General features: G+C 42.1%; 1 protein-coding gene across 3 annotated transcripts in view; it reads right to left on the bottom strand.

Annotated features, from left to right (window-relative positions):
- Positions 1–21,652, bottom strand: part of LOC141108288 (uncharacterized) — a 44,511-nt gene extending 22,859 nt beyond the window's left edge. The window contains exons 1-5 of one of the 3 annotated variants that reach the window (XM_073599770.1): positions 21,404–21,652; positions 7,966–8,089; positions 6,129–6,229; positions 3,034–3,193; positions 688–780 (exon numbers count right to left, since the gene is read on the bottom strand). In XM_073599770.1, the coding sequence (XP_073455871.1) occupies positions 688–780; positions 3,034–3,193; positions 6,129–6,229; positions 7,966–8,089; positions 21,404–21,496 (571 nt within the window). In that variant the 5' untranslated portion in view covers positions 21,497–21,652. Of the gene's footprint in view, positions 1–687; positions 781–3,033; positions 3,194–6,128; positions 6,230–7,965; positions 8,095–21,403 lie in introns of all 3 variants that reach the window. The other 2 variants (XM_073599768.1, XM_073599769.1) reach the window with 2 other exon arrangements.
- Between the last annotated feature and the right edge of the window lie 4,682 nt (positions 21,653–26,334).

Raw genomic sequence — 26,334 nt, 5'->3', positions numbered from 1 at the left:
CAGATCTCATGTTTACACTAGATGCAAAAAAAAATGGCCCTTTTAAGAGCTATGGGCGGAAGTGACGTTTTGCCGTCACTTTCGCCCTGCAATAATATGAAGATGGGTGGGGGCCATCTTCCCCTCACTCGTCTCCATACCACTCACGGAAGAGGACCGGATCGCCTTTGCAGCTACCGACGGCTTCGGTAAGCAGCGGAGGGCACCGGAGAGCGGTGGGAGGGGGGCCCCCTCTCCCGCCGCCCATTAAAAGTGATCTCGCGGCGGGAGAGGGGGCGGCCACTATTATCGGAAACCGAATCCCCCGCTGAAGGCTAAAGAAGAGGATACCGGGGTTATTGCAGCTAGCTGCTGCCATAACAAAGATATCCCTCTTCAAACAGCCAACGTATGTCGGCATGCGGCGGTCCGGAAGTGGATAATGACGACGGCTGGTCGGCAATCAGTTCATAAAAACCTGTGCTCTGTTTATTCACCATCACTACTGCTCCAGTATTTGCAGTATTTTCTAAGCCACAGACCCACAACAAATATGCAGATAAAACTTTCCAGGTCAGTAATACAAAAAGTATTGAAACCCCATGATGAACATGGCAGCCAATATCACTAGCTAAGAACAAGTATGCACATAATTTACTACTGATGGCCCCTGAAGTTCAGGCTCTAGGTTTCCTTTACATATCTCACCGTGTGAATGAGGGGCACTGAGCGCTGCTGTTAGCGGCACCCACAGAGAAGGAACAATGTCCCGTATTGGCATCTCTTCTGGTAAAACTGGACCTATAAACATAGGAAAATAATAGAGACTGTTAATCCATACCAAGGTTTTGTGTTTTTTCATCTCTGCTGTCCATAACTACTATCCTATTGTGCAGGTTATGAAAGTCTAAAACCCAAATCTGCATTATCCACCAATATCATTGCTGGATGTTCTTTTTTATATTGTTTCATGTGTTTACATTTCTATACCTTGTTCCACAAATCCTCAACTTGCTAGGTCCTTCTTTTTTTCAAATTTTTCTGCCTGATGGGTAATTGCATGCCCTCTAGGTGTGCAGAATATACAAGCAAATGAAATCCTCCTGACCTGGTTGTAACATTCAATTGTACAATGAAGCTCAACAGCAAGCACAACAGTTCACTGTCATCCTCCCTGGACACGCTCGCCTCCCTCATTACACATAGAAACAGGTACCAGCCCCTACAACCTTGGCAAACGGATTACATCAAAGTCTCAAACGTAGCCTCTCCTATTCTCCATCTACACCTCCTCCCTGGGTCAGTTGATAGCCTCCCATTGCTTCCAATACCATTTCTATGCTGACGACACCCAAATCTATTTCTCTACCCCTCAGTTCACGCCATCAGTCTCCTCATGCATCACCAATTTACTAACGGATATATCAGACTGGATGTCACTGCTTCCTCAAACTTAAGGCCCGTACACATGATACGAAAATTGGAAGTAAAATTTTGTCCGACGAATGATCTGCCGATTTTCGGATAGTACGGTGCTTTCGACAGCCGATTCAGATTTTTCGTCCAACAAAAGCTGGATGTGCAGACTATAAAATTTTTGTTGTACATGAACACAACGTCCAATTTTCGTTTAATCAGTGCGGTTTTCTTCCGAAAAAAAAAAACTGTAAGAGCAAGACTACGCATGCTCAAACGAAAAAATACATACAAAACTATTCAACACATTATGTCACTTCTGATGTTGTATTCTGTCGTATGAAAATGGACGAACGGTCATCCAAAAAGCTGATCGTGTGTACCAGGCTTTATTTCTATCCAAAACCAAGCTTATAATATTTTCTCCCCCACTTGCCTCTTCCCCTAACTTCTCTGTTAAAATCAACGGTGCAACTATCAACTCGTCCCCACGTGCTCGGGTGCTAGGTGTTATCCTGAATTCTGAACTCTCCTTTAAGCCCCACATCCAAGCACTGTCCGAAGCTTGCTGTCTCAACCTATGCAACATCTCCAAAATAGGCCCCTTCCTAACCAATGACATCACAAAGATTCTAATTCACTCCCTGGTCATCTCCCGCCTCGACTACTGCAACGTCCTCATTGGTTTACCTTTACATAGGCTATCCCCGCTTCAGTCTATCATGAATGCTGTTGCCAGACACACCCACCTTACCAATGTTCAGTGTCTGCTACCCCTCTCTGTTAATCCCTCCACTGGCTTCTGCTCACCCGATGAATTAAATTCAAAATACAGCAACTTCCAAAGCCATCCACAACTCGGCCCCCAGCTACATCACTAACCTAGTCTCAAAATACCAACCAAATTGTTTTCTTCATTCCTCCCAAAATATCCTGCTCTTTAGTTCCCTCTTCACCTCCTCCCATGCTCGCCTCCAGGAATTCTTCTGAGCCTCTCCCATCCTGTGGAACTCCCTACCCGAATCTGTCAGACCATCTCCTACTCTGTGCACTTTAAGGCGATCCCTTCACTTCAAAGAAGCCTATCCTGCCCCCCCAACAATTGTAGTTTTGTTTTGTTTTTTTTGTTTTTTTTCCTCCATCAGCTCATCTCCCCACAGTTATTACATTTTGTATGACTTGAACCTCCCTCTTAGATTGTAAGCTCTAATGAGCAGGGCCCTCTGATCCCTCCTGTATTGAATTCTATTGTAACTGTACTGTCTGCTCTCATGTTGTAAAGGGCTGTGCAAACTGTTGGCACTACATTGATGGATATTAATAATATTGCTGTATGTGACCCGTTGCTGACAGTTCCCATTACTTGCTGTAGGGGCAGTAAAGTGGGAAATCTGTCCAATTTGAAAGTGAAAAAACAAAACTATATTTGTAAAGTGAGGAAGGGTTAGAACTTTTCACGGAGGTCTTATTGCTTGTTGTCCTGGTGACAACTGCTTCTTCCCATTTCTTGTACTGGTTTTACAGGGACAGAAAATATTTCTCTCTTTATAATTTCTTTGTTAGGTTTAGCATCACTGCCTGGAATGCAGCACACAAGTCAGAGAATGGTGTTTTAAATCTTCTTGTGTTTGTTCTCACCCAGCCAACAGAGGGCTCCTCTCTGTAGGTGCATAGCTTTCACCACATCTGCTCTGCCCAATCTCTTCAGCCTTTTGGTCAGACTTCGCAACTGATTTTTATTTTCTGCCATACTATTGAAGGCCTCCAGGTAATCCCTGACACACACCGGTTGGCTACCCTGCAGAGAGACACAGCTATGTAGTTATACAGAGATATTAGCCAAATGCAGCAGACTAAGGCTAAGCTACTAAGCATAGGGAATGGAGACTGAACCTGAGGTCTGCACATAGGATCATAAAGACAGATAGTCTGGGGAAAGTAATGTATAGCACAGCATACATAGTGCAGCAATTGTACATATATAATACAGTGTGTGGTGTGCCATTATCATGGTGACAGATGGTGGAGAATTGTGGGGCTGTAGTGGCAGTCAAAAGTGTAGTTGATGTATAGGTGGTCAGTACAGAAGGTGGTGGTCAATACAAAATTGAGTGCATGGATACAGTGTTTCAGGACAGAAGTGTATGACTCCAGTATCTGGCATTTGAAATTTGTATGGGTGCGGTGTCAGTCAGTGGAGAAATGCACGTCATTGCAGTGATGGCCAAAATCACCCTTTGGCTATGTATTGCTGAGGATACATTGGGATTGATTTACTAAAACTGGAGAGTGCAAAATCTGGTGTAGCTCTGCACCAATCAGCAAACGTCGGTAAAGCGCCGCTAAAACTAGCACGCTTTACCACTAACGCCGGGCTCTTTCAAAGTGAAAGTGGCCTAAAGGAAATTGAATAAGAAAATTGTATAATGTATGGCCACCCTTAGTCAGTGAAGAAAGACAACATGCAGTCTTGGGAGTCAAGGTGTCAAGAGTCATAAGGGACTAGAGAATCTGGGTATCTGCAGCAACTGCCAGCATTGTAAGGAGAGACAGACGGACATGTCCAGGATTGAGAAGAAGGACCTCCAGGTCAGGAGGCTATTTTATAATGGTGCATAATTGTCGTTTTAAGTCAGTGGTGGTCAACTCACTTGAAAAAAGTGGCCACTGACATGACCAATGGGCCACACATAATATTCAGGGAATGTTATGCTACAGAAAGCTGTCAGTGACTGCAGACATGCAGCAGGAGATGATCAGAGCTGCAGGAATCAGATTCTTGTTGCTGGGATTCACAGTATCGTTAAATGCCCATGTGAATGCAGTCTTATAGGAGTTGATGGAGACTGTCAATATGCTTCTGGAGACAGCCATAAACTAGAGACATGATTACGTGAGACTGCAACAGATCACTGCTTACACAACCTTTACAAATCAGTTCTTTCGTGTGTTTCATACAACCTTTTGAAAATTATGTTTTTTAAAAATACTTTTTTTCCTTCTCCATCTAAAACTAAAGGATAAGCTTTGGCTATAGATATACAAAAGAGCATACTTAAATAGGAACTGCAGTCCGCTCACATAATTTGTAATAAAAACATCTTTGCCATTCTTAAGCTTCCCTCCAACCACTTTGCATTATATTTTATATATACTGTGATTCTGTACTTGCCAAATATGCTGCAGAAATCTCCCTCCACTGAGTCTGGCTGCAACCATTTTAACTGCGGGCAGCTGAAACTGCTGCCTGTTCACTTCCTGGATTTACACAGACACAGAGAGTCACACCTGCAGCTCTCATTGGCCCTCATGACTCATCCCCCCCTCCCTTCCTGGCAAACGAGAGTGAGAGAGAGAGCGGTGCATGATGTCATAAGCCTAGGCTTTTTAGCAGACAAGAAACAGGCAGTGGGCTGTATAAAAGTATTTATTGGCAGAAAAAAAATGTTTTACTATCCAAAGTTAAAACAACAACAAGGGCAGAAGATTTAATAGATGGAAAGTTGAAAAAAGTGACTGAAGTTCCGCTTTAATGTGTATGATATAAGAGGTCAGTGATAGTTGTCAAAAACTCAACAGGGAGAATAGCAATGGAAAGGAAAATATGTATACTGAACCAATTCATTACATTATGTGGATTGACTTTTGTTATTGCAAAGGTTTTTTCCAACTTCTTATATTTCTTTCAGGTCAATGACTCGGGCCTCATGCGCATGGAACCTAAAAAAACACTGCTTATACAGGTGTTGAGCATTTTTTTCTACCTATGTTAAAACACCTCTTTGTATGCCCACTTGTCCATGCACACATAAGCATTTGCAGGCGTATTAGAAGAGGACCATTTACAGGCAGAAAAAGAAAACCCACCAAAGGTGCATTCTTGAGAGTAGCTGAGGAGCAGAAAAACGCTATACACGCCTAAACGCTAGACTTGTAAAGTGTATGTGCATTATTGCATTCCAATGGCCAGAATAAATTAATATTCTGGCCAGTAAAATGCATTTATGCTCAAATGCTGTACGCGCCTCATGCAATACGCAGCTGTTAGTCCATTTTTTAACCTTCATTTTCCTGCAAGCAGTTCTGGTGTTTAGAGGGGCTTTTACAGATGCACCATGTGCATGCCTCAAAGCAGTGAGGCCAGAATGTCAGCTTCAGAGCCAGGCAATGAACATGTTCAGAAGGAGGTCAGCAATGGCAAACTCTTTAAAAAGGTTTACTTAAAGCGGGGTTCCACTCAAATTTTTAACTTAATCTTACCCCCTTCAGTTAATTGCATAGATGTTCAAATGCCACATGAAAAAATTTTTTATCGCTGTAATTACCTTTATATTGTATTTTATTGTAGCACTTCTTGTCTCTCCTCCCATGGGAGTAGGCGTGTTTATTGCCTTTCCCCGGCACTGCACTGTCTCCTGGGAGCTTAGTATCAGGCTTCCCAAGATTCAGTGCGGGAACAATGATCATACGTGTGAACAAGCTGTGAATGAACAGCATTCACCGCATCCCGGAAATCAATGCTTGCGGGCTTCACATGCCCACAAGCAAGATGGAAACAGCCAGCATCACATTTTTAAAGTTATTCTTCAGTACGAAAACAGACAGAGGCGGAAATATTACACCCAAACTGTGAGTATTATTTTGGGATTAGCAAAGTGTCTCAATGACCTAAAAAAGATTGGTCGCCGGACTACCACTTTAATTAGTTGAACTGTGCTAAGAGGGCTACTTACCAGTGGGAACACAAACACCGACATCAAGTCTTCAGCTTGTTCAGGGCTAAAATCTGGAAGCTTGTCAAAGGCCTGAAGAACCTCATAGGACCATCGAAAAACTTTAAATAGGAAAAACAAATCTTTATATAGTTTTCCTTGAGAGATAAAGAATATCAATGGACCTTTTAATTGCTAGTAACCAGTGCATGTCAAGATGGTCGCCATTTTTTCAACTTCAGTTTTATTTTAGGCATTCGACCAAAATGAATGAGTCGCCGCCTTTGCAACTGGACTACCTATGTTTTTGTTTACTGTACAGTGTATGTATGTATATGTAAAGAGAGAGACCTTGCAGAAAGGCTGTGACACCATTAACACTTTGTACTTGGCTTTAGCCTATGGTACTGAGATTTCTGTTAAAAATATCTTATCGATGGAGACCCCCTAAAGTGAATATAGGTGGCCAGCATGCGATCCAACCTGTTTGCAACAAGCAGAAGTGAAATAATATTTTAGGGTAGCATTGGGGCTGGACGTGATGTCATCAGCCGGAAATGATGGCTGCGTCGCCTTCCACGTCTTGCATCATTTCTAGCTGATGACATCACGTCCAATCTGTCCGCTGCAATGTCGCAGTCCTGCTAAAAATCACAGATCACCGCCATTACTAGTAAAAAAATAATAATAAAAATGCCATAAAACTATCCCCTATTTTATAGACGCTATAACTTTTGCACAAACTAATCAATATACGCCTATTGCGTTTTGTTTTTGTTTTTTACCAAAAATATGTAGAAGAATACATATCAGCCTAATCTGATAAATTTGTTTTTTTTAAATATTTTTTTTGGATATGTATTATAGCAAAAAGTAAAAAAAAATTATTTTTTTTCAAAATTGTCGCTCTGTTTATAGTGCAAAAAATAAAAACCAAAGAGGCGATCAAATACCACCAAAAGAAAGCTCTATTTGTGGGGAAAAAAAGGACGTCAATTTTGTTTGGGTACAGTGTTGCACGACCGCGCAATTGTCAGTTAAAGCGACGCAGTGCCATATCGCAAAAAAATAGCCTGGTCATTAAGGGGGCAAATCCTTCCGGGGCTGAAGTGGTTAAAGTCCACTGAAAAGGCCACTAAGAGGTAGCATGAAATTATACTAGCTGCTAATGATCAACAGGATAACATGTAGATTGGCGATCTGCGATTTTTAGTGGGACTGCAACATCGAGGCGGACAGATCAGACACTTTTTTGGGACCACTGACATTTATACAGCGATCAGTGTTTAAAATAGCCACTGATTACTGTGTAAATACTGTGTAATTCAATTGAATGCAATAATCAAATCAAACCGAATCGGCTGTGTAGGAAGAATGAAAATGGGTGAGGAAATGCTATGCTCTATTAAGGCTACCATGGGCGTTTTGCCACAGTTTACATTGGCAGCAGTAGGAATTTCCTGATTCCTGCTGCTGTTTTTTTAAAAGTAATAACTGGGGCCTCCTGAGAATATACACTTCAATGACAGTTTTTCGGTGGCCACAGCTATTCATGGATGTTTCCACTGCCAATGGTTGCCTGCAGTGATCGTTGCTGGACGTGCTTTGTGTATTTTGGTGCCCAGAATGCTGCGTACAGCCAACCATAAGTAGGTGAATGTAGCTGTACACAGCTATGCGCCACTACATGTGTAAAGTGCACATTACTTGCTTTGGGGAGAATACAACTGTGCAACACTTTACACAAGTAGAGCTTTTTTATGCTGCACAGGTGAATGTGCATAAAACCTATTTTCAAAATTGATCTTTGAACTTTGCACAAAAGATATAGTTACATTTCAGATAAGCAGACTTTTACCTTGTTCAAAAGTTTGCAAAGACCTGGAAAGCTGGAGCTCAGGAAAAGAGACCATCTCGTCATTCTCTACTGCTGACCTAAGATAAAGGCCATGGTGGTTCTCATCATCCTCCACTGGATTCATCTGCACTGGAATAAAGTAGCATGGAGCAACAATTTTTTTTTAAAAATCATTATATTTTTTAAGACAGGTGAAAGAGGTTTTTCAATGTTTAACTAGATGAATATGCAAACAATATCAATTTGGTGTTGAGAATTGTATCAGTCCGTATTAATGCTTTAAATACCTTGTTTTTAGTAATAATACATGTAGGCAACCATCTTTACAAATGAAGTGTCTGCTTCTTGTTTATTGATGCTTTAACTGCTTTTATGCTCCTTTGCCCACTACAATTCTTTGAGTCAACCATTCCCATTAAAAACAACGCTCTCCCTGTGTGGCAGATATCCTTACAATTGATAAGTCTAACCTGTTATACAGATTACTTGCCAAACCTACTTCTCTTGCCTTGTAATATTTACGCTCATTGTGGTGAAATTTAAAGATTAACTCCACTTTGGTCAGAAAAAAAAGAATCCCCTCTGGATGATCAATGTACATTGCAAGGATTCTAACAAACGTTGTTTCAGATTCCTACCTTTTGTTAATCTGAAGAAATCGCTGTGTCAAGTGAATGTGAATGGGAGTGACTTTATAATTATCAATCAGCTGTGCACTTGCAGGATTCTAATAAAGTGGCAGGGTACTTGACTTGATTTCCCTTTGGGAGTATCTCACCAAAACTGAGTTATGGGGGGGAGTGGTGGTTGCGCTGTGATGGGGAGAGGATAAGAAAGGGGGGGGGACTATACTAAACTGGAGTGTATGTAACACACATGCCAAGTAACCCAAAAAAAGGGGGTCTATAACACACAAAATGACAATAGCCCACTGACTAGTGCCTGTGATGAGTGATTAAAATAACCACTAAATAAGTGTATAGCATGAAGGAAATAAAATGGCATCCAAATAAATAATGCACATAATAAAGGTGCAAACAAGCCAATGAGATAATAGCAAATGGTGAACAATGGGTGAATACAATATTAAGTGCATAGGTGAGTAGAGTAATATAAATAGATCCCATTAATAAACATGATAAGAAAACTTAAATCATGTGAAAAAATAAAAATATATAAAAATATATAAAAAAATATATAAAAAACAATCCCACCACCAATGTGACACTTCTGAGTAAAGTCCAAAACCACAACAATGGATGTGTCAGGGGTAGAGGGGTGATCTGCGATGGGGGCACCTCAGTGTGCACAGGCCCCTTACCTTACAGCTGTAAGGTATACAGCATAAGTATTAGGCGCCCAGAGGGTGATGGAATCCAGGAAGTTGCAGCAAATGGTATAGCTCACAAATGTAGTGGTATCATATGTGAAGAAAAAAGATGAACAGCATATAGTGTGATACCGTTTGAGAAATAGAAACAGGCAGGCTGAGGGAGGGGGGAAGGGGGGGTTGCACTCACTTGTGACAGATGAGCACAAGCCTCAAACCACGAGTGCCGAACTCGTATAATCCAAAACGCTGGCCAAAGGACCCTCTACCATCTCACTCCTCCTGTGGCTCACCGCCCGTCATACGTCATATAGGCAGTGTGGTATCAAGACAAGAAAACCGCATATAGCGTAATCCCGTATAAAACACTTTTATTAACATAAATAAGATCGCTAAAAACTTACACAAGGTGATAGCTGGGGGGTATAAAATTCCGCGAGCGCTGTGCTCGTAACATCAGCTGTTGTGTAGGCAACGTCCCGTGCTCCTGACGCGTATCGTCACGTCACGTGACTTCTTCAGAGGATAACACGGGATAGAAAGCCCATGCTTTTAAATGGTCCCTGTGTGATGGACACACGGTGGCCATTTTCCCGGAGACCGCCAGTAGTATATGGTAATGCACCAACTGGCGGCCATTTTCCCAGGGCTACTCATATATAAACAGACAAAAATGACATACTGATGCAGTGAACGCAGCCGTGACAAAAACTTATTAAGGCAGAAAAGGGAGAATCGCTCCCAAATCTACAAATCACACAGCTATAGGGGGCTAGCACAATGCAATGTGGGAGAAGCAAAATAAAATTGCAAATAATGATGATAAGATTAATAATAGTAATAGATGTGTGAAAGCACTCCAGCATATAAAGCAGGGGGCTAATCACAACAAAAAAGGGTAATATTAAAATAGCTATCAGGACTGTATTATTAGGTCTTAAGGAAATATTTTTAATAATTTTTAATAATTTTTTAATACTAGATAAAAATAGACCATTATATATGGGTGTGGAAAAAATCATCAGTACCATAAAAATATAAACTTCTAGAGTGTCAAAATAAAAACGCATGGGACATGAAGAACATATAAAGTTGAAAGAATAATAAAAAATGAAGAAATATAAAAAATGATATATATAAAAAATATATATAAAAAACAGGAGCTCGGGAGGTGTCACACACCATCTGAACCAGTATTAATATAATATACAGATAAAAATTGCGCTGGTGCAAATATGCTGAAAAAAATTTATATATAAAATAACACATACTAGGCCACAGAATAGTATATACAGACCAAAGACTGGATGAATACAATGTATGGTTTACAATATATAATGCTAACTGACGGATGTGGGAGAAAATAAATACATTTTAAGGAAGTGGAGAAAGAAAAAAGGCAGAAAAGCGGGAGGCAAGAGGCATAGCTAAAAATCGCTTATGAAGCAATTTAAGTCGAACTCTATATTGAGTCCCCTTGGGGCCAAAGTGTCCAAGGAGAATATCCATTTAGACTCCAGTTTACTCAGAATCCTCACTTTGTGCCCTCCTCGCCATGGTTTAGTATAAGGTTCGATACCCCAAAATTTCAAGTGTCTAGGGTCTCTATTGTGATGTTTATCGAAATGCCTAGAAACATTATGTTTGTCAAAACCATTAATAATGTTTTGAACATGCTCCTTAATGCGAATTCTTAATAGCCTTTTGGTGCGGCCCACGTATTGGAGGCCACAACTGCACTCCAACACGTACACGGCCCCCTCGGTGTTACATCCGATAAATTCATTAATATCAAAGGTAGTGCCGTTACTATTGGATTGAAAAGAAAAAACTTTTTCATTAGGATGCTTGGTTCGGGTACAGGCGTAGCAGCGTTTACAAGGATAAAATCCTTTACCGGTGAAGAAAGAGAATAATCTTTTGGGGGGATCAATCACGCTTTTAACTAGACGGTCTCTCAAGGTGGAGGCTCTTTTATAAATAAATTTAGGTTTCTCTGGTAATAATTCTCCCAGGCCTTTATCTGATTTAAGGATATGCCAGTGGCGAGATACAATGTTCTCAATTTTTTTATGTTGAAAATTATAGTCTAAGACTAAGGGAACTTAGTCTAATTGGCAGGTGGGTGTTTTATCCTCAAGTAGTTCCTGTCTTGACATCCGTCCTACCTCTAATATTTGTTCCTCTATAAAATCCTGATCATATCCTTTGTCAATGAACCTCATTCCAATAGACTTAGCCTGTGCTTGGAAATCTTCCTCTAAGGTGCAATTGCGTCGTAGTCGCATTATCTGGCCTTTAGGGATATTGAATATCCAGTTCCTATGGTGGCAACTGCTTGTAGGCAAGTAACTATTGTGATCAACATTCTTAAAGAAGGTCTTAGTGATATATTGGTTGTTGATACGTGAGACCTCTAAATCTAGTAATGCAATGGACTGTTCTTCAATTTGCCAGGTTAATACAATATTGTTAGTATTGTTATTGAGTTTGGAAAAGAATGTCGTTAAAAGATCCTTGTCACCCTCCCATAAAATAAAGATATCGTCAATGTATCTTTTAAACATCAGAAGCTCTTTAGGGGGCTCTCGAAACACTGTTTCTTCCTCCCATTGGGACATGAACAATCCTGCTACGCTTGGGGCGAATTTCGCCCCCATAGCGACTCCTGTTTCTAGGCATTTCGATAAACATCACAATAGAGACCCTAGACACTTGAAATTTTGGGGTATCGAACCTTATACTAAACCATGGCGAGGAGGGCACAAAGTGAGGATTCTGAGTAAACTGGAGTCTAAATGGATATTCTCCTTGGACACTTTGGCCCCAAGGGGACTCAATATAGAGTTCGACTTAAATTGCTTCATAAGCGATTTTTAGCTATGCCTCTTGCCTCCCGCTTTTCTGCCTTTTTTCTTTCTCCACTTCCTTAAAATGTATTTATTTTCTCCCACATCCGTCAGTTAGCATTATATATTGTAAACCATACATTGTATTCATCCAGTCTTTGGTCTGTATATACTATTCTGTGGCCTAGTATGTGTTATTTTATATATACATTTTTTTCAGCATATTTGCACCAGCGCAATTTTTATCTGTATATTATATTATTACTGGTTCAGATGGTGTGTGACACCTCCCGAGCTCCTGTTTTTTATATATATTTTTTTATATATATCATTTTTTATATTTCTTCATTTTTTATTATTCTTTCAACTTTATATGTTCTTCATGTCCCATGCGTTTTTATTTTGACACTCTAGAAGTTTATATTTTTATGGTAGTGATGATTTTTTCCACACCCATATATAATGGTCTATTTTTATCTAGTATTAAAAAATTATTAAAAATTATTAAAAATATTTCCTTAAGACCTAATAATACAGTCCTGATAGCTATTTTAATATTACCCTTTTTTGTTGTGATTAGCCCCCTGCTTTATATGCTGGAGTGCTTTCACACATCTATTACTATTATTAATCTTATCATCATTATTTGCAATTTTATTTTGCTTCTCCCACATTGCATTGTGCTAGCCCCCTATAGTTGTGTGATTTGTAGATTTGGGAGCGATTCTCCCTTTTCTGCCTTAATAAGTTTTTGTCACGGCTGCGTTCACTGCATCAGTATGTCATTTTTGTCTGTTTATATATGAGTAGCCCTGGGAAAATGGCCGCCAGTTGGTGCATTACCATATACTACTGGCGGTCTCCGGGAAAATGGCCGCCGTGTGTCCATCACACAGGGACCATTTAAAAGCATGGGCTTTCTATCCCGTGTTATCCTCTGAAGAAGTCACGTGACGTGACGATACGCGTCAGGAGCACGGGACGTTGCCTACACAACAGCTGATGTTACGAGCACGGCGCTCGCGGAATTTTATACCCCCCAGCTATCACCTTGTGTAAGTTTTTAGCGATCTTATTTATGTTAATAAAAGTGTTTTATACGGGATTACGCTATATGCGGTTTTCTTGTCTTGATACCACACTGCCTATATGACGTATGATGGGCGGGGAGCCACAGGAGGAGTGAGATGGTAGAGGGTCCTTTGGCCAGCGTTTTGGATTATACGAGTTCGGCACTCGTGGTTTGAGGCTTGCGCTCATCTGTCACAAGTGAGTGCAACCCCCCCTTCCCCCCTCCCTCAGCCTGCCTGTTTCTATTTCTCAAACGGTATCACACTATATGCTGTTCATCTTTTTTCTTCACATATGATACCACTACATTTGTGAGCTATACCATTTGCTGCAACTTCCTGGATTCCATCACCCTCTGGGCGCCTAATACTTATGCTGTATACCTTACAGCTGTAAGGTAAGGGGCCTGTGCACACTGAGGTGCCCCCATCGCAGATCACCCCTCTACCCCTGACACATCCATTGTTGTGGTTTTGGACTTTACTCAGAAGTGTCACATTGGTGGTGGGATTGTTTTTTATATATTTTTTTATATATTTTTATTTTTTCACATGATTTAAGTTTTCTTATCATGTTTATTAATGGGATCTATTTATATTACTCTACTCACCTATGCACTTAATATTGTATTCACCCATTGTTCACCATTTGCTATTATCTCATTGGCTTGTTTGCACCTTTATTATGTGCATTATTTATTTGGATGCCATTCTATTTCCTTCATGCTATACACTTATTTAGTGGTTATTTTAATCACTCATCACAGGCACTAGTCAGTGGGCTATTGTCATTTTGTGTGTTATAGACCCCCTTTTTTTGGGTTACTTGGCATGTGTGTTACATACACTCCAGTTTAGTATAGTCCCCCCCCCTTTCTTATCCTCTCCCCATCACAGCGCAACCACCACTCCCCCCCATAACTCAGTTTTGTTTTGTCTGTTTGGAGCAGTACTATAGGTGTTGCAGCAGTGTCCCCTTGTTAGTTTAGGAGTCCGCCAGCAGCGCAGGAGTTTCTCTTTTGTTATCTCACCAAAACTGACATTTTTGTTAGAGGATGCCTATAATCTGACTTTTTTCTTAGTGTAGACTTCTGGGAAAAGCAGGAAATGACATTTCTGCGTACAGAACTCCTCCAGACTGCTATATTGCATTGCACATTGAAAAGGAAAGGTGATTTTTAATAACATTCAATTACAAGACTTGTGTAGCAATTGTATATGCTACATTATTTATTTAGTTTTTTGCCATTTTTTTTCCCCCACAAAAGTGAAGTTACCCTTTAAGCTGGCCATACACCTGATAGATTTTGTTTTGTTTAGCCAAAAAAAATCTAACAGATCCTTCCATCCACGCTAACAGAACGGATGGATGATTATTTAATGCTGGCCAATTGTATTCTGATTATCCAAACAGAGGCTCCATCTGATTTATTGCAGCCACTGTTTGGCCAATAGTTTACAGTTCAGGTCCTTTAATTTTTTTTTTTAGTAGAAGGATGTTGGGCAGGATAGGGCCAATAAGGTCCCCACTAAGCAAATTTCTACCAGTTCATCAGGAACGGGATGAAATTCCAACAGGGTATAGCCAGAATTAAACTGGCTGGTGCAATCAACACTCATTTTGCTGCCATTCAGATACTGGAGAATTTTGGATGAGAGTGTAGGTTTCTTGGGCCCCTTTCACGCGGCAAGCCCGCTCGGATCCGCCTGTACATTTTTCAGGTGGATCCGAGCGGGCCATTCATTGACCCCTATGAGGAGACGCATGTCAGCGGAGATGTGTCCGCTGACAGCCGTCTGCCATCCAATCCGCTAAAATCAGACGTATGGTCACCATCCATCTTGGCGGATCGGATGAGATCTGATGAAAACGGGCATGCTGTGGGTTTTGTCCATTCTCTCCATAGGAATCAGTGGCGCCCTGACAGGCCCCTCCCTGTTCAGTGAGCAGAGACAGACAGACCTGTCATCCGCCAGCTCAGCAGAGATTAACTGAGAGATCTGCTGAGCGGATCAGCCTCGTGTGAATGAGGCCTTAGTGTCCTGCCTAGGTTTTACAGGTCATATACCCCAAAGATAATGCTTTGTCTCCTAATAAACATTTTATAAATACAAAAAGGACTGGGAGCGAAATGCAGTAATCAAATTGTATTTAAGTCTAGGCTCACATCTATGTGGTTGCAGTTGATGCATTTTTCCAGGCACATTTTGCGGTGCGTTTTTAAACCTGAGTTTTTGCATGTAGTTTTCATTACCACCCCAGCATTCTTACCTATTTAAGAACTGTCAGACAGAGGAGCGGGCAGTCGGCGGTTAGCCTTTGACAAGTGTGGAGCTTCTTTTTTTTTTTTTCTCGGATCTGGTGTTCCATCGGATAGTGCCCGCTATCGAGAAGTGCCCGGGACGAACGGCGCATATGCAGCACAACAGCTGACTTTACAATCAGCTGTTGAGACGGCGCCTGAACACAATAGCCGACGGAAGACATTTTTGTGTCAGATTGTGGCCTGCGCTCCCGAGGCGTGTTCATGTCATTTGGGGGCGGATTTATAAATAATGGCCAGTGCTGCAAAGATGGGGGCAGAATTTTTAATGATGGCCAGTGCTGCAAAACAAAACTTTTTCTGCTATTCTTCCTGGACACTTGCATGGCGTGTTTAGTCAACTGAAGGGCGGGTTTTTCTATATTGATGGGTGGGTTTGCAGGCCGTATTTAGCTAACTAACAGAAGCCATTTGCCACAGTATCAGTGACAATTTTGATGTTGTGTTGCAGCTTCGTTGCAGGACACTCTAATTTGCAAAAATTCCGTCCACATATTTGCAGCACTGGCCATCATTTATAAATCCGCCCCCCCACGCCATTCTTTTTATCACATTTTTTTGCTGCATATTTTTTTTTTTTTTTTTTTACATTCAGCAGTCCAGCGGGGAACCCCGCTGACAGCTGATGATTCATCGGTTGTTAAGGACGCGGTGGCCGGCTTCCCGGAATGCTCCTTAGCAGTGGCGGCCTGTCCATTAGGGGTGCCCGGGCACCACCCCCTCAATCCACGCCACACCTATACGAATAATGGATAGATTCATGCATAGCATGGATCTATCCACAGCTGCCGCGGCCACCCCCTATTCATGCAGCTTTCTCCTTTCAGGATGCTGGGCGCCTGAATTACAGCGGCGGGGGTATTTTTTTTTTTTGAAGCACCTGATTAGAGCCATAGGCTCTAATAGGCTTCAAAATAGGGTGGGCTCGTGGCGCAGAGCATTGCACAATAAGCCCACCCAGGTGGTACAACAGCGAATTATTATTCGCTGTTGTAACACTGATCCTCAATCCAGCCAATCAGAAGCAGGTCTGAGACCCGTTTTCCGATTGGCCAAAAAGAGAAGAGTCTCAATTGGCTGCCGAAGAGGAGGGAGGAAACGGAAGCTCCCGTGATGCTCGTGGGGAGCAGGGGAAGGGAGAGCCGTTGCCGCCAAGCAAAGAAGAAGCGCTGCCCTCCATTGACTGGGTAAGTGCTCCAGACCCAACCGGGGAGGGGGGGGGGGGGGCGATTTACTGTTTGTCGCTTCTCCAAAAAAAAATTACCACCGGCCGCCACTGGTCCTTAGCAGCCAGAAAAAAAAAAAGGAACAAAAAGCATCAAAAACGTATCACTTGCATTACTGGTGCGACTCCGTTAAAGTTTATTATACACGCAAAGCACAATCTGCTGTGGAAAAAAAGGCCCTGACCCTTTCCAAAAGCGCATCTCTTAAAAAATGCAAAGATGTGAATGTGTACCATAGGAAACCATGTTAAATGGACTGTAGTGTGTTTCTGCAAAATGCAAAACCCACCACAATGCGCATATGTGTGAACGTAATTCGGGAATCAGGAAAATTCTTTAGGACACGGTGAACAAAACACCGGAATGCCAGTTTCGGGCATGTTTGCTCTTCCACAAATGTGTGTGTGTGTGTGTGTGTGTGTGTGTATATATATATATATATATATATATATATATATATATATATATATATTTATATATACACACACACAGTATCTCACAAAAGTGAGTACGCTTATTTTATTATACAGTGCCTTGAAAAAGTATTTCCCTTGAAATTTTCCATGTTTTGTCATGTTACAACCATAAGCGTAAATTAATTTTATTGGGATTTTATGCGATAGACCAACACAAAGTGGCACATAATTGTGAAGTGAAACTAAAACAATAAATGGTTTTCCTATTTTTTTACAAATATGTGAAAAGTGTGGCATGCATTTGTATTCAGCCAACTTCACCCTACCCCTAACTAAAATCTAGTGGAACCAATTGCCTTCAGAAGTCATCTACTTAGTAAATAGAGTCCACTTGTGTGTCACCTAACCTTGGTATAAATACAGCTGTTCTCTGAAGCCCTCAGAGGTTTGTTAGAGAACCTTTGTGAACAAAGAGCATCATGAAGGCCAAGGAACACACCAGACAGGTCAGGGATAAAGTTGTGGAGAAGTTTTAAGCAGAATTAGGTTATAAAAAAATATACCAAGCTTTGAACATCTCACGGAGCGCTGTTCAATCCATCATCCGAAAATGGAAAGAGTATGGCACAACTGCAAACCTACCAAGACATGGCCGTCCACCTAAAGTGACAGGCTGGGCAAGGAGAGCATTCATCAGGGAAGCAGCCAAGAGGCCCAAGGTAACTCTCTGGAGGAGCTGCAGAGATCTACAGTGCAGGTGGGAGAATCTGTCCACAGGACAACTATTAGTCGTGCACTCCACAAATCTGGTCTTTATGGAAGAGTGGAAAGAAGAAGGCCATTGTTGAAATAAAGCCATAAAGGTCCCGTTTGCAGTTTGTGAGAAGCCATGTGGGTGACACAGCAAACATGTGGAAGAAGGTGCTCTGGTCAGATGAGACCAAAATTGAACTTTTTGACCTAAAAGCAAAATGCAATGTGTGGCAGAAACACTGCACATCACCCTGAACACACCATCCCCACTGTGAAACATGGTGGTGGCAGCATAATGTTGTGGGGATGCTTTTCCTCAGCAGGGGCAGGGAAGTTGGTCGGAGTTGATGGGAAGATGGAGCCAAATACAGGGTAATCTTAGAAAAAAACCTGTTAGAGTTTGCAGAAGACTTAAGACCTTCCAGTGGGACAATGACCCTAAACAGCCAGAGCTACAATGGAATGGTTTAGATCAAAGCATATTCATGTGTTAGAATTGCCCAGTCAAATTCCAGACCTAAAACCAATTGAGAATCTGTGGCAAGATTTGAAAATTGCTGTTCAGACGCTCCACATCCAATTTGACAGAACTTGAGCTATTTTTCAAAGAAGAATGTCACTCTCTAGATGTGCAAAGCTGGTAGAGACATACCCAAAAAGGTGGTTCTACAAAGTATTGACTCACTGGGGCTTAATACAAATGCGTGCCACACTTTTCACATATTTATTTGTAAAAAATGTTGGACCAATTATGTGCCACTTGTATTGGTCTATCACATAAAATCCCAATAAAATACATTTACTTTTTGGTTGTAACATGACAAAATGTCAAGGAGTATGAATACTTTTTCCAAGGCACTGTATCTTTTCATGTGACAACACTGACACTTTGCTACAATGTAAAGTAGTGAGTGTACAGCTTGTATAACAGTGTACATTTGCTGTCCCTTCAAAATAACTCAACACAAAGCCATTCATGTCTAAACTGCTGGCAACAAAAGTGAGTACACCCCTAAGTGAAAATGTCCAAATTGGGCCCAAAGTGTCAACATTCTGTGTGGCCACCATTATTTTCCAGCACTGCCTTAACTCTCTTAGGCATGGAGTTCACCAGAGCTTCACAGGTTGCCACTGGAGTCCTCTTCCACGCCTCCATGACGACATCACAGAGCTGGTTGATGTTAGAGACCTTGCGCTCCTTCACCTTCTGTTTGAAGATGCCCCACAGATGCTCAATAGGGTTTAGGAAGGAAGTGGTCGTCTTGAAGGTGTGTTTAGGGTCGTTATGTTGGAATACTGCCCTGTGGCCCAGTCTCTGAAGGGAGGGGTTCATGCTCTGCTTCAGTATGTCACAGTATATGTTGGCATTTGTGGTTCCCTCAATAAACTGTAGCTCCCTAGTGCCGGCAGCACTCATGCAGCCCCAGACCATGACACTCCCACCACCATGCTTGACTATAGGCAAGACACACTTGTCTTTGTACTCCTCACCTGGTTGCCACCACATACGCTTGACACCATCTGAATCAAATAAGTTTATCTTGGTCTCATCTGACCACAGGACACGGTTCCAGTAATCTATGTTCTTAGTCTGCTTGTCTTCAGCAAACTGTTTGGGGGCTTACTTGTGCATTATCTTCAGAAGAGGCTTCCTTCTGAGACAACAGCCATGCAGACCAATTTGATGCAGTGTGAGACGTATAGTCTGAGCACTGACAGGCTGACCCCCCACCCCTTCAAACTCTGCAGCAATGCTGGCAGCACTCATACATCTATTTCCAAAGACAACCTCTGGATATGACGCTGAGCATGTGCACTCAACTTCTTTGGTCGACCATGGTGAGGCCTGTTCTGAGTGGAACCTGTCTTGTTAAACTGCTGTATGGTCTTGGCCACTTTGCTGCAGCTCAGTTTCAGGGTCTTGGCAATCTTCTTATAACCTAGGCCATCTTTATGTAGAGCAATTCTTTTTTTCAGATCCTCAGAGAGTTCTTTACCATGTTAAACTTCCAGTGACCAGTTCAAGAGAGTGAGAGCAATTACACCAAATGTAACACACCTGCTTCCCATTCACACCTGAGACCTTGTAACATTAACAGGTCACATGACACCAGGGAGGGAAAATGGCTAATTGGGCCCAATTTGGACATTTTCACTTAGGGGTGTACCCCTAGACATTTAGACATTTAATGGCTGTATGTTGAGTTATTTTGAGGGGACAGCTATTTTACACTGTTATACAAGCTGTACATTCACTAATTTATATTGTCGCAAAGTGTAATTTCTTCAGTGTTGTCACATGAAAAGATATAATAAAATATTTACAAAACTGCGAGGGGTGTACTAACTTTTGTGAGATACTGTATATATAGATGTATATAAACCAAAAAAGAGAGCAGCACTCCCGAGTCTTGAAAGGTGAACGCACAATGGCGGTTTAATTCGATGTATCAAAGAGGCACAGGCTCGTCTTCCTCAGGAGCTGGTGCCTCTTCAAAAATGTAGAACTAAAACGCCATTGTGCGTTCACCTTTCAAGACCCATGAGTGCGGCTCTCTTTTTTTGGTTTATATGCACTACAGTCTTTGCTGTGCACCCTAGCCCAGTTTGTATCCCTGATTTGTGTGCTGTGGCAATCATTGGATATTATATATATATAGATTTCCTAGTAGCTGAAACAAAGTTTAGAGCCTCTTTCAGGATTTTACTGCTGTAAGTGTTTGCATAAGTAGGACTTCCAATGAATTTCTGTCCACTTCAGACAGAACAGGAAGAGAAGAGAAATCTTCTCTAGCATTTCATATCTGACAGCAAAACCACCTCAATGGATACTATCTGCCATTGCTTACTGACATAAGTGCAGGTTCCATGGGCAAACATATAGAAGAGTTTGTAGCCCGAGGTTGGGCTTAAAACTGCCAATCTATTCTTTGTTACATTATGCTTCAACTATCCCCCTTGTATCAGAGTGATAGATTCAATCACATCCTGCTAATCAAACAGCATGGCCTAGCAATGAGATTGTATTTCTGGAAACGGGAGAAATGGGAGCTAAGGCTGGATTCACACCTATGCAGTTTTAGTGCTTTTTGCATTTTGCAGATTTGCATCTACAGTCCATTTAACATGGTTTCCTATGGAACATGTTCTGTAGTGAAAATCTGCAAAATGCAAAAAGCACTAAAACTGCATAGGTGTGAATCCAGCCTAAGCAGGTACTGTCTGTTCAGTAATTTGCTCCTAAAATAGAATACCTATTATAATTTTAGTAAATTAAAAACCTATGAAAAAAAAAAACCTTTTTTTTCCACCATAACTCAAACTGCCTGCAACAAATGCCCAATTTTGAATTTAAGCTCATGCATGTGTCTGCCTGCCGTAACCTGTATCAAACCTGAAAAGAATATTTCAGAAGTCACTATTTAGCACTCGCATTCTTTTCTCTGTTGTCTCCTGTGCCATTTACTAACCGTGCTGATGATGTAGATTGCAGTCTTTGATTCTTCAGTCTGTCTCTGCAGAAGTGTGGGAGATCTCTGAAAGTGAAAGTCAGTTTTGTACATGACTTAAAACAGGAACTTCCTACATGGTGAATGTCCTGTCACAATGACTCCACTATTTACAGTTCATTTAGCTATTAAACTAAGGCCAAACTGAAAATGTCAACCTGCTAGTCCCCGTCTGCAAGTTCCACTGTGACTTTTTTTTGTGACTTCCGTGTTTTTTAACACGGAAAACGGATGTAAAACAGCATAATCAGATCTTTGCTGTCATTTTTCAAAGAATGTTGTAATATATTCTGAAGCATGCCTGTGTAATGACAGGCAGTTAAAGTATAACTAAATGCAAAACTTTTTTTTTAGTGGATAGGGATTAGAATGCTTGTCAGATTCCCCCTCTCTATTTACCCTGTATACAGCGGTGGCTGGAGTAGTTTTAGGATGGGGGGGGGGGGGACGCCAGAACCCGCCCTTCCTTTTTGACCCCTTACACTTCTCATAAGTCCCACCCCTTATAGAATCCACCCACTCTGTCCCCTGTATTCCACTTGCTTCCACCCATAGTGTCAGGAGTATACAGCCCAGCATTACAGGACAGAGTATGTAGCCCCAGCATCACAGGACAGAGTGAATAGCTCCGCATCACAAGGCAGAGTAAATAGCTCAGCATCACAGAAAAGAGTATATATCGCGCAGCCTCACAGATCATGGTATATAGCGCAGAATCACAGATCATGGTATATAGCGCAGCATCACAGATCATGTTATATAGCGTAGCATCACAGATCATGGTATATAGCGCAGCATCACAGATCATGGTATATAGCGCAGCCTCACAGATCATGGTATACTCCACAGGTCATATATGTACAATGTATACCCCACAGGTCATATATATGGACGGGCTGCCACTGCCTGTATACCATTATCATTGAAAGTGAAAGTAAAGGAAAATCCTACGTTTTGGGTTGTCCCCAGAAAAGTAATAGAGGGGAGATTTTCCACTGGGGACACTAGTTCTGGTGACCTTGGGGTCCTCAAGGAATTACCTTAATTTGCAGGGTTCTTCTGTTTGGCTATGGGACAGGATGTTAAGGGAAATCTCTGCAAGGGGACACAGATGGCGAAAAAATTCTGATAGGGGTTATAGCCCTCCCTTGCTCTATCCAAAATGAAAAAAAAATGTTTTGCCTTTAGTTCTAATTTAATTGGAACATATTACAGATGGAAGCTATGTACCATTAGTAATCAAATTGACTGTTTGCTTTGCAGCTAATAAATTTACATCAGACATAGAGAGAGAGATAAATCTGCTAAGTTCATTTACATTTAATTTCATCTAGTTTTGTTTTTGATTGAGTGGGGGAGGGTTAGAACCCCTGTCAAGTTTTTAATACTGTCTGGTCACTGCTAGAATTATTTTCCCTCACTTTCTGCCCTAGTTCACCACTATGGAAATAATGTGCAAAGCCAAGGAGCTGTATACTGGTGACATAATTTCCTCCAACAAATGTTATTAAGCCAGACAATACATGTTGCAAATCCCGGTATGGGGGACCACCCTCTTACTCTAATATTAAGCCTGGATGGGTAAAACGCATTAAGGGGAAGATCTCAAAGTGTGGAATTGCAACATGAATTGCCTGGCTCAATGAGAGTACATTCACGCTACCTGCAGAGAAAAATGTTCCGCTGGCAGAGGGGGAATAGTGCCATTTTCCCTTTTTTCCCCCTAAACTTTATTGAATATCACTTTGTGACATTCCATTCATTTCTATGTACAGCTGCTCAGCTGAGCTGAGCGACCGCACATAAAAATGTAAGCTCTTGCAGAAACCTGTGGAGTGGTGAGGAAAACTGCAGCAGTATTGTAGTTTTGTGCACCGCTCTTTCCCACAGGTTACAGCTGTGGAGAAGTGTGAACGAGGCACGCAGAAACCCGTAGTCAACATCGGAAGAAGAACAGAGGGAGAAGACAGTGGAGAAGACCCAGCAGAGGCAAAAGACAGCGGACAGAGGGAGAAGAACAGGAGAGGGCTAGAAGACATTAGCGGAAAGCGGAGAAGACCCGGAGGGGGAGAAGAAATCGGAAGCAACGCTGAAGCTGCCTTAATAAATTACTTTAAAAAGATGTGTACTGTGTTTTATTTTTGACACTTTTTTTTAGGTGAATGGGTAGGGGTACAATGTACCCGATACTCATTCACATAGGGTGGGGGGCCGGGATCTGGGGGCCCCCTTGTTAAAGGGGGCTTCCAGATTCTGATAAGCTCCCTGCCTGCAGGCCCTGACAACCAACGGCCAGGGTTGTTGGGAAGAGGCCCTTGTCCTCATCAACATGGGGATAAGGTGCTTTTGGGGTGGGGCACAAGGCCCCCCCTTTCCTTAAGCACCCACCCCCCCATGTTGAGGGCATGCGACCTGGTAGGGTTCAGAAAGGGCGGTGCTCACTCGTCCCCACCCCCTTTCCTGACCTGCCGTGCTGTGTGCCCTGATAAGGGTCTGGTATGGATTTTGGGGGGGACCCCCACGCAGTTTTTTCAGCGTGGGGGTTCCCCTTAAAATCCCTACTAGACAGAAGGGCCTGGTATGCTCTTGAAGGGGGAACCCATGCCGTTTTTTTTTTTTTTTTATTTGGCGTGGAGTTCCCCTTCAAGATCATCAGAGCACAAGTCGCATGTCAAAGTCGGATCAGTTAAGACGGCGATCCAACTGTGATATTCAATGGGCTGAAGTAGGATCAAAGTCGGACCAAAGTAGTGCAGGGACTACTTTGAAGTCGGCATGACTTGAAGTTGTACTAATATGAACGGTTGTCATTGGAAATCATGGGGAGCGACTTGTCATGCGACTTTGCAGTCCCAAGTCGTACAAGTGTGAAAGGTGCCTTATTCAGAGACTTGATGGCTCACGCAGCTAATCATGTTATAGCTCATTTTACAAATCATGAGCTGAGGCTGTTGTTTTCAGCTCCCTCCCTACTCATCCTGAAAGGGGAGGATCTTTGACAATTAATTGAATCAGAATCACTTTCATTAATCGATTCCTTCAAACTCTGTAGTGAGTTGATTCACTGATTCGATTCTGTGATTCAGTAGCCAAGCCTACACGGCAGTGTTGGTGGGAGGGGGAGGCAAAGCAGAGATCACACAGCGAGTGCAGGACACTACCGGGGAAGGGGGAGACAGACACCAGGATCGGAGCGTCTAACTACTGTACATACACCGCTGGGCAGTGTATGTAGTTAGAAGCAATGACTGCTGCTGTCCCCACTGATTCCTGGTGCCGCCGGTGTTTTATCAGATTAGGGAGCAAGCGGACATCTTGTTACACCCACCGGAGTTCTGCATTTGACACTTATTTTTACCAGTAAACGGAGCTTATATGGTGAAATATATTATTTAGAAATCCGTCTGACTGTTTACATGTTTCATTGTAAAAGCAGCGGTGCTCTGTCAGATTAGCAAACCTTGGCGTCATTAGGCGTCAGGCAGATTTATAGTTTTGAATGATTGTGTCTAATTTCTTAAGGTTGAAAAGGGCCAACAGAACCTGTTTCACTGTATTAATATGAGGTGGCACGGGGCGAATCCAAGCCTGCATAGGAGCTCTTAAGAGGCAAACATGGATCCATTGTGGCAGGCTTTTGCCTATAGAGGGTTTGCAATGAGGTTGTCAACGGTTCACAGACAAAAATGCACAGCATACGGTCTTTGGGGACGTTTATCCGTTGGACTTTACCAATATAGGCGAGGAGTCTGTTTGCGACTTTCCGCACCTGTTCGGGTCTACGGATTAATTTAAAACAAGATCAGTTTGATTAGACGCTTTTACAAACCAGTAATGGTTTGTTTACATCCAAGCGAAGCTGGAAATGACCAAATACTCAACGCTTCTGGTTTTTTATACCATAGACGATCTGGGACGCTCTGGTCCTCAATCATCTCTATGGTAAACCAGTGGAACTGCCGGCTTCAGTCCCCAGCTTCCCGGTGGGATGAGAGAGTCTGGGAAGGTAGCGACTGGATCGCTTTTACATTAAGCCTAGGTTCACACTATTGCAGGCTGTGCGGCCTGCGTTTGCTTGGGTACGGAAGCCCATTCATTTAAACGGCCTGCTGTGCCCATGTTTTTCTGCAGGCATGTTTTTAAAACGCGCGGTCCATATTCTCATTGCACACATTGCTGGAATGAAGTACCAGGTGCTGTAGTGACCACCAGCTGAATAGTGGAACATACACTATAAAATGTAAATATTCACCAGCACACCAAGGATCTTCAATTACGTCCAAATGTTTTTTTTAGTTTTTTTTTTTAAGAAAGATCACATCACAAACAGTGTAGTGCACTACACTGTTTGTGATGTGATCTTTCTTCAACAAAAAACAGCTTGGACGTAAATGAAGATCCTTGCTGTGCTGGCGAATATTTACATTTTAAAAAATGCGGCCGCAGGGAAACAGCATGGTCTTTTTGAGCCCTTCTGCAAAGAGGAAGTTTCCTTCTGCTGTGCCTGCTAGAGAAACAGGTCATCTGTTACTAGGATGCCAGTGGTCCTAACAGCCAGACAGCTATGATGATGGCGGCGGTGGCGAGGGGTGTTGAGAGGTGGAAAGAAGCAGAGTGCAGGCTGCTGACAGGAATCAATGTGTGCAGTGTGTAAAAGCACAGTGGGCCCCATCCCCCTTGAGGCCCTGTGTGTCCTGCACACATTGCACTCATTGAGGATACACCACTGACATACCCTCAGCATTGGGCATATTGATTATATGTGGGAATTGATTAATCTAGAAGTATATCTGTAGGACAAAGAACAGTGGTTGTACAAGAATCAAAACACAATTAAAGCGGGGTTCCACCCAAATTTTGAACATTATCTCTATGCATTTTCTTCCTTGCCT

The sequence above is a fragment of the Aquarana catesbeiana genome, linkage group LG09 (assembly GCF_042186555.1).
Source record: "Aquarana catesbeiana isolate 2022-GZ linkage group LG09, ASM4218655v1, whole genome shotgun sequence".
NCBI lineage: Eukaryota > Metazoa > Chordata > Amphibia > Anura > Ranidae > Aquarana > Aquarana catesbeiana.
Note: the sequence above shows the minus strand (reverse complement) of the source record. Positions and strands in the feature narration are given on the sequence as shown.